At 40.7% G+C, this 15,094-nt stretch overlaps 1 protein-coding gene across 1 annotated transcript in view; it reads left to right on the top strand.

Moving 5' to 3' along the window:
• The window catches only part of cacng3b (calcium channel, voltage-dependent, gamma subunit 3b), a 37,430-nt gene that overhangs the window by 18,403 nt on the left and 3,933 nt on the right, over positions 1-15,094 (top strand). The window contains exon 2 of the mRNA XM_085405148.1: positions 10,897-10,980. Coding sequence (XP_085261274.1) covers positions 10,897-10,980 — 84 coding nt within the window. The remainder of the gene's footprint in view (positions 1-10,896; positions 10,981-15,094) is intronic.

Raw genomic sequence — 15,094 nt, 5'->3', positions numbered from 1 at the left:
CTCATCATGAAATAATTTTATCTGTCAGCCTCACCCATCAAACTCAGGGGGCGGGGTTAACGCTGATCGAGTCAAAACCATTGCTTTGGCCTGGTGGCCATTGTTTCTAGCACACAACAACCGGCATGTGGAAGCTAACAGAACTGAGCTTTGAAAAACCCTGTTTGTGTGTCACCAAATACCGTTTTAATATTTTTTTAGCCGAGAATGTAGTGGTTTAATCTTCATGTGTCTGGTCGGTTTGTCAAGATACAGCCTCTTTGCAAAAGTGTTTCGATGATTTCGGAGATGTCTGCCCAGTCTCACGGCAAAGCGTGGGATAGACCCACTCGCCTCGCAAGCAATCCCACCGACAAAGCGCAGGCCCCGGTACACAGCTGTAGTAACCCCCGCTGACTTCTTTTACTGAGGTTATATTTATCGATGTTTTATTTCCTGAAGTTCTTATGTGTCCTACGTGTTTCAGTCGCCAATTCTGAATTATAACTAACATTAAAAACATGTTTAAGGAGGAGAGAGAGCAAATAAATCTGTTTAACATCTGATCTTTGGGTTTTTGTTCAGTAATCAGCGTGACCTGTGTATAAACACATAAAAGAGATAAAGTTGGTGTTTCCGTCATGTAGTAACTGCTGGCTTTAACTGTACAAAGGTTGTTCGACACTATGAAACACATACAGACTTCATGATGTTCGGCTAATATTTTTATTGTGAATATTAATCATGAGGGTAAACGGCCCTGTACACCACGGAGCGAGGTCAGCATATCCACGATATCCTCAGCTCCATGAGTTAACACAAAGTTTCCCAGCTGACTATCTAACTGCCAACTATTCCAGAGACGTGAAAATATACAGCATAAAGAAAAGTGTAAGAGACTCAGCAGCAGATTAGAATAACAGTTATACATTTAATAAATCACCAAATGAATCCAAGAAACGAGCAAACCTGTTCCGACAATTTGAATTTGTATTCCCTCAGCTGCAGACTCGCTGCTGTTTAAATGTTTGAAAAGGAAGATTAGATATAAAAAACATCAAACATAGACTCAGTCTGCCTTCACATTTGATATGAGGCCAGCACGTATAGTGGCCTCAGCAGGCTATTACTGAAATACACGTGCTATATCATAAACTATGATATAAATAGGGAGGTCCTATTAACATGTTTTAAAGGACACCTTCCTGCCTTTAGTCTCATTCATGAGCAGTATTAGTTTTCTTCTAACATCCAGAAGTCTGCACGATGTGTTTCATAGTTTGTAACAAGCCTTTGACAGGTAAACATAACATGACCGAAAAAGCAAAAAAAAAAAAAAAAAAAAAAGGAGAGAGAGAGAGAGTATTGACGTAAGAAGAGAAAATGCTCTCAATTATGGAGACAGACAAATGGTTCATTTATGTTTGATGTGTGTTTATTCCTCCCTAAATATCGTCGGTGAAGTTCGCCATGCATGTCAGATTTTCCTGCGCATTTTTATACCTCTGCCAACAGAGAGAGAAAAAAAAAATCACATTCTAACAGACAGCTGGTGCTTAGAATACAGTTGAATAACTATTAAAAAACAGATGATATTTAGATGATAGTTCAGTCTAACACATGTGCCAGTGAACCATTAAACGTCTGTGAAACTATGCAGTTATGAAACGTAACTTTAACCTCAGCCAAACCGATTTGCTCAGTTGTAAATAAAACAGCGAAGTAAACGTGACCCGACAGACAGAACCTGAGTGAATGAAGTCCAGCGTTTAACCACTGAGAGCTAAAACTCAGCTGAGGTTTGAAAGCTGTGTGCCGGTGATTGGACATCAGCCGCTGATAAAGCTGTTCGCCTATAAAGTGCTCTGTAAGGAAACAAGCTCCAGCAGCTCTGCGCTCGGGGAAAACACTATATTTACTTATCTTGTGCAGAAAAATGCGCTGACATTGCTTTATATTGAGCACCGGCTGCCCAGTTAAACTGTGACTATCACCAGGTAACGTAGGCGTGTTTCTTGAATTAGCAGCAGGTGTTAAACAGCTGACAGATGAGGAGGAGGATGCATGCAGGTAAACTGAGGGTCTGCTGAGCTGATCGCTGGTTTCGTGAGAAAAATGTCAGCTCGTTCTTTATGTTACAGAAGCACAGAGACACAAGACCAGGCGGAAAGAGACGATCGTTCGGTGAAAATGAGAATCTGCGAATGCAACATGTGGAACACGGAGAGTGGAATATGTAAACAAACCGGTTAACGTAACCCCCTCGGTGCACTCTGCATGCTAATTGTTAGCAGAGCTAGTGAAATCTCTGAAAACATCTGAGCACTTTTGCAAATATGTTCTATGTTGACAACCTGACCAGACATACGTCGCGACATTCGCGGCTAAAACACTGTTAAAAGTGTAGCTGGTGACAGAAAAACGGGGTATTTTAAAACTACACCACCACCATTGCTGCCTGTGATTTGATCTGCATTCTGGGATACCTGGCTGCCCCAAGTCTACACAAGCAATCGATTATCTAGGATCGACCTGTTTTGACTTACTTTGCACGGCAACCAATCAAATGTTAGAGAAGCTGCATGGGCAGCGTTAACCCCGCCTCCTGAGTTTGATGGGTGAGGCTGACAGATAAAATTATTTCATGATGAGAGCCAGGCGCCAGGACTGCCAAAATGAAATAAATAAATATATCATTAAATAATTAATTAAATGTGTCAATAATTAATTAATTACATGTGTCATAACTATTTATTTAATTAATTAATTCCAATTTTAATTAATTATTGCCACATTTAATTAATTATTTAATGGTGTATTTAATTAATTCATTATGGCAGTCCTGGCGTTCCATAGCCACTAGCTAACTGCTCAGCGTGGCAACCACAACACACATAGGGCGCCCTCTGACCCCGGAAGGACACACCGTCGCAGCGAGAGGGCGTCACCCGTCACCATGGCAACATACACAAAACATAACTGTACAAGCAGAACCCCGAACAGCCCTGACCCGCTACAATATTATCATGCTTTTTACAACAACGTGAATGTACTATTGCTGTGTGATTTATTACTATTACTGAAGGTCCGCGACTCCGAACTGTAGTAAAGGGACCTCTGACTAATGCTGGGCTCACACTGTGCGATTTTTGGCCCATTTTGAGCCGATTTTTGAGTCGTGCGATCGTTTTGGCGATCGGCCCGATTTTGGCCTTCATCGTGCGTCGTGCATCGTGTAGTATACGTGGGGTAACGAGAAGCGATTGACACCTCACGACCAGCTCCCGATCATCAATCGCTTGGTCGTGAGGGTGTCACCGCAGTTTGCCACACTGCGCACGCACAAACACAAATGTCAGCGAAAAAGACGGCGTAGCACGGCAGTGCAGCGTGTGATCTGGACACAAGCGATGGAGGCACAACCTGTAGAACCATCCGAGCCCTTTCGATGTGGCCTCACAAAATTATCACGACCACAACAACCGTGAAAATAGTTGGATCGACACTGCTGCTCAATCACAGCTGCCTGACCAATGTTTTTCATTAGCAATTTAGCAAAGTTGATGGTGGTGGTGTGTCTGTGTGAGTGAAAGACGGAGAGGGAGAGCGAGCGACAGAATTTCTGTTATAACCTTCATTTTTATGGACGCACAGTGTGAGCACTCAGGTCGCATCAGAGCATCGGGCCGTATAGTGTGAGACCCTGCATCGTGACCTATGAACTTCTAACCCCTGCGAGTCAATCGTACAGTTTGAGCAGGAGCTGAATCGCGCGACTGAAAAAATCGCACAGTGTAAGCCCAGCATAATACGGCGGGGTCCCTGTCGGCTGGTAGCCGAAAAATAGCTCTACTTTGTTGTGTGGGTCAACTTTTCTTGCGAGAGACAGAGAGAGGCGTTGAAAGGCTGCTCCAACGGAACTTGTTGTTTTCGGAGGAAAACACGAACACAGTGTACAGTCGAGTCTTAATAGCTTACTTACAACTGGGCTCGTCAGGCACTCTTCTTGGCTGCAGTGGTTATTATTATATTTACATGCTTCCAGCTCCCGTTTTTGCTCGATGACTGCTCGTACCTTTCCACTCCCCTTTTTCTCCCTCCTTGCGCTCACAGACACATAACGTGTATGGCAGTCCATTCTCCCAGCAGCACGGACTACACTGAACATGATGCTACATTCTTTAGAGCTATGCTTGTAGCATTCTGCCTGTTAGCTTAGCACAACAACAACAACAACGAAAAGGCACTCTCTCACCCAGGAAACACACAGTCGCAGAGAGAGAGAGCGTCGCCCTGTAACCATGGCAACCGTAACGCTGCTGCCTGGAACAACAGAACGTAGCTGTCAAACAAAACCCAAACAGTCCTGACCCGCGACAAAATGAAACAGGAAAGTACCCCAGTGTAATCCATTTATTTCAACAAAGTAACTGTATTCTGAATACCACCTTTTTAAACGGTAACTGTAACGGAATACAGTTACTCATATTTTGTATTCTAAATACGTAACGGCGGTACATGTATTCCGTTACTCCCCAACACTGACTATTGATGACAGGTCACAGTTTAAGGTAGCCACCACAGCAGTACCATAACATTATAAATGGTCCACTTATACAAATAGCACTACACCTCGTCCTGTCCTCTGTGGTGAAGTTTCATATCGATCACAGCTTAGCAAACATTCTTTATTAATCGCAGCATGTTGACATTTTGTGCATGGTGTCACGTTTTGAAGATATATTAGATATTTAGTGATGTGATGGCAACTTCAACTAACCTGAAGGTCCAGCACACGAGTCTTGAAGTTATTTTTAGCAGATGTCTTTGTTTTTTAAAATGGATAGTGTGACATCATGTACAAAAACAAAATGTGTGTGTGTGTGTGTGTGTGTGTGTGTGTGTGTGTGTGTGTGTGTGTGTGTGTGTGTGTGTGTGTGTGTGTGTGTGTGCGCACATCTGCTTTTTAACTGTGTTTTCTCAGTTGTGATTTCGATTCTTTGTCCCAGAGAGAGATAAAAGCGGTCATCTATCTATGTTCCCTCCTCCCACATGTCCGTGAGCCGGGCTATTTTTGTTTTTGTTGTTATTTATTTCCGCTTTGCTTCAGAGAAAGAAAGAAATCTTTATTATAAGAGAATTAACCTAAATGTCTTCCAGCTCTTCATAGGGGTATATTTGAAAATCTACCCAGCACAAAATTGATTGCAGACAACATGTTATCAGCCTGTGTCATCTGGTAGCAGTGAATAAAGCCGATATCAGCCAATATATTGGTACATCCCCAATTTTATTGTGCCGCTCAGTGCCCTAATCATCATAATGGTTTGATGCAAATCTGTTCACTTAAAAAGGCTGGAGCTATAATGAATTTCCCAGCCGCCTGACACAAAGCAGCTCTGACTGATGACGCTTTACAGCATCAGCAGCCGATTTTCCGGTTACCTTCCACTCCACCTGTAACATCCGTGTAAACCATCCGCATTAATCATTTTTATTTCTCACTATCAACAAACTCATCCAGTGTGCCTAAATCCCAAAAAGGAAAATATCTTATTACTGCCATAAAAACATATGGCATAGAACAAATTGCTGAGTCACACCACTGGAGGACACAGTCTTTCCCAATTGCACCACTGATCTAAAGTACTAAAGATAGATGGCCATGTACTTCTACATGAGTAACTGTATTGTTAGGAAATTTGTTTTTTAAGTGGCATTTGGTGATATTATCAAAGTCCTTCCTGAAGCAAGTCTCACCATTTGGCAGCTATCTTTGCAATACACAGGCAGATAGTTTGGCCATTATCTAAGTGAATGGGGAGAAAGCTTTAATCCCAGTGCTCACTAGGACACGAAGAGTCACCGGTCCAAGCTGAAAAAAATGCTGCTGACATGATCAGTGGCTACTCCCACCAGACCACTGAGTAATATACTGCATCCATCACTTTATGGATACAGTAAACCAAGAAAACTCATATATACTCGCCTGCATCATTACTAGAGATGGCACGATACCACTTTTTTATGTCCGATACCGATATCATAAATTTGGATATCTGCCGATACCGATATGAATCCGATATAGTGTTTTAATCAACAAAACTGTTTTTTTAAATATCTTGCTGAATTTTGTATAGGTTCTCAAGTTTAAAACAACAACTACACTAAAGCTATTTTGTTATACCTGTATGCAAAAAAAAATATTTCATAGTTCAGTAATACTGATCAATCTAATAAACTTAAACCTACACCATCCTCCCTATTCTGGTATTTTAAAGAGTACTTAGCGTAAATATTAAGCAACCTAACTAATAGGGTTCCAACTCCCAGCAACAACAAAAATAAATAAAAAATAGGGAACCACCCCTCACGCTCCACCTCATGATGCTTAATCGACGTAATCAACCTTAATTTGATGCAGTGTGAAAAACAAATGCACAGAAATAAATTCTTTTTCAATATATTAAAATATTAAATAGATTCAACATCTTTCTTCAACAAAATTGCAGACTGCACAGATGGTACCTTCCCAAAGGAAAAAGTACTATAGCTTACTAGGGTATATATATATTAGACTTAATAGTCACTATATACAGTAATGGACTTCTATTCATTTTGCATCAAATTAAAACTTTGAGTGTCAGATAATTATTTATTAAAAGCTAGACATTTTAAATGAGAATAAGAAAGAAAAGTATGTCTTTGTGCCCCCTTTTCCCTGTTAATGCCCTATCGGCCCCCCTGGCTAAACTTTGCTAGATCCGCCCCTGCACAGTTACCAGCGTCAGCTACGTAGAAAAAGATCCTGGTGTAGAAAGTAATATTAAATACATTCTAACAACAGCTTATCAAGCTTAAACGTGCTGCTGTTGTTTATCTGCTGGTTTCCTCTTTCTGGTGCAAAGTGGGCCAAAAACAAACAAGAGAGATGGACTCGCGACAGAAAAGCCGATCAGCTGATCATTAAGCAGTTTCATGATTGAAGTAGCAGCAAGAAGAGGCAGTCGCTCCATATATCGCTTGTTAAGCTTAACGCAGGAAAGCTTTACAAACATTCAGAGATGGACTTACACACTTGCTTTACTTCTCTCGGGGATAACTTTGTCGGAGATGAAATGCCGGGTTGCTAGCGAAGCTCCAAATGCTATCCAGACCACCGACAGGTCCCGCATGCCACAGCCGCTCTATCACGTGATGCATACTGCTCCAACGTGCTAACGTTCTGAGGTGAGTTACGGTGTGTTGCAAGTTTTGTGAGGTGCTTTCGTGATATTTAATGGATCGGATTACATCCAGTAATTTAGGTCAGTATCGGACCGATACCGATATGTAATATCGGATCGGTCCATCTCTAATCATTACTACATTAATAATGGACACGGCTTCATTGGTTAGGCAGAAAAATGCAATTTAATAATCTTACAAATCAAAAAGTTAAACAGAATACAGTGTGTACTTTCTTGGTGGATTGAGGGCACCTTGAAAATGTCACAATAAATCATTGACAGCTCTGTGAATTCTTTATTACAGAAAAACAGTTCATTGCTTCCTGGTTCCAAAAAAACATGGTTCAGGTCAGCTGATTGACTCTTTATGGTTGGGACAGTCGCCATGTGTGGAGTTTTGGAATTCTCCCTTCGGTTTCAATTCGAGCATTTGAATATCTCAGTGATTACCTGGGTGGCAGTAAGCCTGTTGGTTATGCACATAATTCTGAATATCTTCTTGCTTGATTAATTAATACATGATTTGAATTATAAAATGTAAGCGATGCTTGTTTTGGTTATCAACGACTATACTGTATACTGCAACTCGGTGTACTGCGACTCGTTGATTAAAAATATAAGCATTCTATCTTAGCTGTTTAATGCGTAGGTGGCTATAAAAATCGTTTTTGATAAACAAGGCTTCAGTAACACAGGCCTAGAGGCCAGCTGGTGACCCCTGGCAACCTCTAGTTGCTAAGGAAAAATGTGTGTTCTCCAACAGGTTGGAGAGTGGGTGCTCCAAATTCCTGGTTGCAAAGAAAGTGCTCCATCATTAACCTTCTTGTTACTGCTTTGTTTGCTGATGTTGCCTTCAAAGATTCATTAACTAGAAGCTGGGAAGTGGTGACACCTGGAAAAATATGCTTTAGGCAAGCAGGGTAACCTGCTATCAACCAAAGCAATTTGGTGTAGCATGGTACCTTTTTTCAACCAATTATAACTAGCAACTGCCAGAAACTCTCCAACTAGTCATGGAATACACATTTTTGTCCAGCGAGCAATGGTTGCTGGAGATTCACTAAAGAGTCTCCGGAATTCTGTGAGTGGAGCCTAAATTATAATCTTCAAATTGCCAGCTGTAGTATTTTCCCAGCAATGGGTTGTGTGATCTGGAAATACAAAAGCTTATTTTGCTCATACTCAACACTGTCAAACAGGATGGAGGCTGGTGAGGGGAGCAGAGAAAGGGCTCGGTGTATAGGAGAAAATTCAAACCACCAAATAGTTTCTGTTGAAGTATGTATTTGTGGACGTGTTGCACTTTGGATTAAGAGGGTGTGCTGAGGTGATATTATGCATACATTTGTGGTGGTATATTGCCTTAAGAATGATGCATAACAAAGTTTGATTCACATGTTTTTTGCAGATGATTATCTTAATAAATGGAGATATAAAAGACCATAAAAGTCAATCAGTTTCACAGTCAGATGTTAGTTTCCATCCCCTACTGCATGAGTTGGATGAATCAATTTATGAATGACTTTCTGAGTGTGGGTGCTGGAAAAAGTCTCTTCATGTGCAAAGAAGCAATTAGCTCGAGTCGTTTATTTTGTTCATTGCCAGCCTCTATCCTCCTATTTCTCTCTAATTCTCCCGTGCCGTTTTACCACCAAACCTCTTTCAGCCCGCACTTCCTCTCTCTTCATCCTTCTTCATCTCTCTTTCTCTGCTGCTCCCCTTCATCCCTCCTCAGTGCCGCTCTCTTTCATAGCCCCCGTGGTGTTGACCATGTGTGAATGGGACTGAATGATGGGTGGGAAGGAGGCTGCATGCAGTGTAGTTTCACGCGGGCGTGCACGTGCATGCACATAGAAACACGGTCCTACACGAGAGCGCACACACAGAGTTTACTGGTGGGTGTGTTTGTGTGTCTCTGTGAGTCGGTGTGTTGAGGAGGATGAGTCACTCTCTGCATGAAACGCACACACACTCTCAGTCACACATGGACGAACCAGCATGCACTCATATAAGCAATCTAAATACACGGAGCTTTTATTTGCATGCATGATTGATAGTGTTCATGTATCATTTTAATGAGCTCGGTGCGCGTGTGTGTTCATTTGATGTCTTTACTTTAGCCGTTGTGCATTTTTGTCTTTTACATTGAAACGGTGTGCGTTTGTGTGTGCTGGGTGTGATAAGGCTTTTCATTAGTGTTTCCCATACACAGCCTGAAGGCTACAGCTCTGCCCTGCATCATCTATCATCTCTCTCTCTGCCTGTCGATATACTTTCACATCTGCTTACAGGAAGTGCACATGCTCCATCTCCCAAAATTTATATTGGATGTCAAGTCAGTCAAATAATGTGACCATTGGCAATGACATTTACGCTTTCAAGAAGAAGTGGCTAAAAATGATAGAAAGCAATTGTTGAAACCTTGTCCTAACCTTGTTCTGACCCTCACTGTATGCTCCTGCTATGCTGTTGATACCTGGTCAGCACAGGTACACCTGTGACTGATGGGAATGTGCATCAAATAGTGTGTGTGTGGATAGAATAAAGGGTCCTATTAATGTGTGTGAGAATATACAGCAAAAGATGCTTGGGATAATTTAGGTCTGACTCCTTGTAAGCCTGTAAGACTCTCAGTAGTAGGATGTGTATGAGCTGAGCAGATGGTGGTGCAGAGCTAAGCAGCATCTTCAGGGTAAGCTGCTAAGTAGTTTGTGAAATACATTTGCTGGAACACTACTAAACAGTGACATCACTCTTTTCTCTTCTAAATATACCTCTGACAACATGTGTGTGCGTACATGCAATTTAGTTTCGCCTCTTTGCACCACCACAGTAGTTTTTAAGTCAAATAATCAAGAGGTAACCTGATTTAGATGTAGTTCAAGGAGTTTTTAACATGAGCATCACATTAACTGAGCCATTTTTAAACACAGTCCCACATTTTTAAGAGGCTCAAAAGTAATTGAACAACTGGCTGACTAGAATCGTGTCCAGGTGAGGCCTGTTCTCTCATTATGCCATGACAAATGAGGCTTATAAAAGATCTGATCTTAAAAGAAAAGATCCTACTACCCTTTTTACAGAGAAACGGCAAACATTTAGAAGTGGTCAAATAAACAATCTGGTACATCCTTAAAAAGGAGCACTGAGCAGCTCAGCAACACCAAAAGACTAAAAAAAAATACGACTAAAAACCATGTTGACAGAATTATTTCCATGGTTAAAAAACAACATCTGACCAAGTCAAGAACACTTGAGGAGGTGTGTACAATCAATCAAAACTCTATAATGCCTTAATGAATCAAAAATACAGAGGGTGTACAATAAGGTGCAAGCCACTAGTTACACTTGGACTTTCACAGAAAATGTCTTTAACTTGTACTAGTAAGATTAGAAAAGTGTGGAGAAGAAGAAAAAGGGAGAAACCGCATGATCTGAACAATATCGGGGCATCTGTGGCGAATGATACACGTGGCAGGATGAATTGTATAGTGTGCAGGGCTATACTCTCTGCTTACATTCAGAAAAATGCTGCGGAACTGATCGGACAGTACCACAGAGTTGTCCGTGTATACAATGAGATACATCCGAAAATTAGTATTTATCAAACAAAACAACTTTTCATGTCTGTGTTGTTCAAAATAAACTACTACTATACTATCTAAACTGATGTGTGTTTCTTCTCCAGGAACCTTCAGAGGTGTGTGTAAGAAAATTGATCACTTCCCAGAAGATGCTGACTATGAAGCAGACGCAGCTGAATACCTCCTACGTGAGTCTGATATGAGCACACACTGCACTGTGCATTCACAACTAGGCTTTTACTGGCCAGTGTTACCATATTTAGAGTAGAACTGTCTGACTAATCACTAAACTTGTTTTTTTGTTATCTCAACCCATCGTATGTTCCCAAGCGATGTAAAGCCAATTCCATTGTTAGGTGTGTGACAACAATGTTTCATATCGGCTTGAAAAGAGAATTATTTTGTAAAGTCTGCGTTAGAAACAGCACACAGGCATGATGTGGGTGTGAGGCAATCATGAACATTACTGTGCCCCCTCTCTAGCCCCATCTGCAGGACAAACTACAGGGGTAGTATGGTTAAGGATCACAAAGTTAGTTCCATCCACTATTTTGTAGTAGCGACTTAAGACTAATGTAGAGGAAAGAGTACAGAACAATGGATTTTTTTTTTTAATTAAATGTAACCAATTGAAAATCACAAAACACTGACAGTTAATCTTTCTTCTAGGAGTGGGATATTCCCACTAACCTTTTTTCTCTGGGGAAGAGAAAGCAGTAGTCAGTAAGCAGCTGAACACTGGAGGTGTTACAAATACAGTTAAAATAACACCAGTTACTTATTTTGTCATTTCTTGTATGGAGCACTGTTTAGGCGTTTAACAGCTCACCTTATGTGCACAGTACTTATGCATACTGTTTTGATTACAGTTAAAAGGCATGTGATTGAACCCCTGAAGTTTTTCCTTTGATGGTGGCCTGCTACTTTGCCTCGCCGCACAAACTTGCACTGAAATATTCCAGCTATCACATTATTGTTAGGCAATAAACCTCTAATCCTGCCTTAACCATTAAATAGGTCTCTTGAGATTACAAATCTGCTTGGCAAGACAAGGCCAAGGGCAGCATTCACCTTGCATGCTTTTTTGACTGCAGGAGAAACCTGAGTGTGAGCATGGAGAAAACAATCAAACTCCATGGAGCATGTCCCTTTACAGGTTTGAAACCAGTGCTCTCTTGCTGTGAGGCAAAAGTTAGCTAACAGCTAAGCCACCATGCTGGCATCAAGTCAAGTCAAGTCAAGTTTATTTATAGAGCACATTTAAAAACAACCAAGGCTGACCAAAGTGCTGTACAGTAAATACAGATAAAAATACAATAGAACACAATTTCGTAATAACACCTCGCTGATAAAAATAAAATAAAAATATATAAAACAAATAAATTAAACCTTTCTAAAAGCCAATGAAAAGAGGTGAGTTTTAAGAGCGGTTTTAAAAGTTTCTAGGCTTTTGGAGAGTCTGACGTGAGGAGGTAAACATCAAGGTAATCCCACACTGTTTCAGTATTGTTGAGGCCTGGGCTCTGGGGAGGCCATTCCATGATTGATATGTTTTATTGTGTTTTTATCTATCCTGGTATGCTTGTACTGTCTTGGCACTGTGATTGTGCTGGAAATTGAATCTGTTGCCAGTCTAGCAATTTACAGATGGTATTGCATGGTGGTTCAAAAGTTGACAATTCTTTCGCTTTGACAAACAATAACAGGATCCACTGAAAGGCCACATCTCTGTCTCAGGTCCTGTGTCAAGTGTGGATATTTTCCATTTCTTAAGAATATGACTTTCAGATACTGTTTATTCAATTCCATTCAATTTTATTTATATAGCGCCAAATCACAACAAAAGTCGCCTCAAGGTGCTTCATAGATACAGAGAAAAACCCAACAATCATATGACCCCCTATGAGCAAGCACTTTGGCAACAGTGGTGTAAGGAAGAGGACTCCCTTACTGCATTTATTTATATTGTATTGTCTGTATAGCACTTTAGAGCACACCTTTCACTTTATTAAAAGCACCTTATCAAGCACTTTATGTAGCATTGCACTTTAAGCATGGATTTGCACACAAGAAGTTTAAATATTTATTGACTATTTATTGGGAATTTTAAAATCAGTTGGTGGCCTTGTTTCAGATCCTGCACAGCTGCTCATCAAGGAATGTGGTGGTTGTCTGTCAGGAGAGAAGAATGGTGATTGAGATTGTGATTAAGGTTTACCAATAAGGAAAACTAAGGCAAATGTGTGTGTGAAATCTAGGGATAAAAGTGGTGCAAATAAGTGTTTGTAAGTTAATGATTACTCACCTTTCTTGCCTGTGTCCTCTTCAAGGTGTTTGGGCAAATCTTTCCCCGGGGGTCCAGACACCATTTAAAGGTTCCGGGAGAGACCATTGGTAAAGAGAGTGTGGTGAATCTTTTTGTGCTTGGGTTTCTGGGTTTTTATAATATTGGGTTTGGTGTAACATTAAAGTGTGAAGTATTTATTAATATGTAAATGTGAAAATGTATTTATGTATTTATTTATTCTTATTGATATATTGTATACTGTGGTGGAAGGTTGGGATTTAAGAATTTACCTGAGAGTGGAATAATGGTTAAGTCTGTGACAGCTGAACATATTTAAGGCTGCCAGTTGTCATTAGAGGATGGATTTTTGTGCTGTGAAGAAGCTCGACAAGTTAATTGTTTTAAGGAGAGCCATATAGCAAATAAATACTTTGTTCCACTACACTTGCCTTGGTCTGTCTCACTGTGTTTCCAGCCGCTAAGGGCTGCCCTGTTACAAGTGGGAAGGAAAAACTCCCTTTTAACAGGAAGAAACCTCCGGCAGAACCAGGCTCAGGGAGGGGCGGGGCCATCTGCTGCGACCGGTTGGGGTGAGAGAAGGAAGACAGGATGAAAGACATGCTGTGGAAGAGAGACAGAGATTAATAACAGATATGATTCAATGCAGAGAGGTCTATTAACACATAGTGAGTCAGAAAGGTGACTGGAAAGGAAAAACTCAATGCATCATGGGAATCCCCCAGCAGCCTTCGTCTATTGCAGCATAACTAAGGGAGGATTCAGGGTCACCTGGTCCAGCCCTAACTATATGCTTTAGCAAAAAGGAAAGTTTTAAGCCTAATCTTGAAAGTAGAGATAGTGTCTGTCTCCTGAATCCAAACTGGAAGCTGGTTCCACAGAAGAGGGGCCTGAAAACTGAAGGCTCTGCCTCCCATTCTACTGTTAAATACTCTAGGAACAACAAGTAGGCCTGCCGAGCGAGAGCGACGTGCTCTAATAGGGTGATTATATCTGGTGTAGATATTTTTGGGGGGCCTCCCACTTCTTCATTTGTCATCCACTTGTCCATTTACCTCAGATTTCAGGCCGATCTCCACACCATGCTGAAATGTGTCAGCTAATAACACTTTGGGGATCACCTTGTTGGTGCAAAAATAGTATTGTATGCCTATAAAAAAATGTAATTTGGCTTTTTTTATGTTTGAATGTTTCATAGGTCACTGTCACAAGTCACAAGCAAAACATAAGGAAATATAAAGAAGAAGACTTTCACTCAGTACTCTTTATCACTCTTCTCATCCAAAGGATAATGGGAAATGGGTAGTTTCTTAAAAAAAATATATATATATATTATTGTGACTGGCATTTCTATGCCAGCTGGTATAATTATGTACCCAGAACAGTGTTTATAAACAGCAGCTGGCAATATTACAATGTCTAATAGCAGGAACAACAAAACAAATTATGACCTTAATGGCGTTCCATAACACTACATAATGAAGAAACACAAACTAATGGCAAGTAGTTAAGAAACTGAACCTAAAAAAGCCTTTACATATTTAACCCAGTCACACTGGGTTAAATATGTACACTTGGGTTTTAAGGGGTATTTATTATTTTCTTCTTTTTTTTGGGTTGTATGGAAGCCCCAAACGCAATTTCATTGTTCTTGACAATGACAATAAATAAATAAATACTAAAATACTTCATAAGGTTAAAAAGGATTATAAGAAAAAAAGAGGATAAAAAGATAAAGAGAGAGTATTTAGTAGAAAACACAGAGAAGTGAGCTCTCTGTTTATTGTAGGAGTAAAGGTGGAAAACAACAACAGAAAAGAAGGGGAAGGGATTCAGCCTGTGCCTCTTTTTCATTGCTCCACTGAACACAGAGCAACATCCCCAGAGGGAGCCAATTAGATCACAGTCCTTAGAGCTGATAAGCCAATAAGGAGCAGAGACCTAGTGACCAGCATTTCATGCAGCCCAGGGTTGTGGGCCATAGGGGCGGAGTCTGT

Source organism: Rhamphochromis longiceps, linkage group LG4 (assembly GCF_057381845.1).
Source record: "Rhamphochromis longiceps isolate RC_006_pf linkage group LG4, R_longiceps_female_GT1.1, whole genome shotgun sequence".
Lineage (NCBI taxonomy): Eukaryota > Metazoa > Chordata > Actinopteri > Cichliformes > Cichlidae > Rhamphochromis > Rhamphochromis longiceps.
Note: the sequence above shows the minus strand (reverse complement) of the source record. Positions and strands in the feature narration are given on the sequence as shown.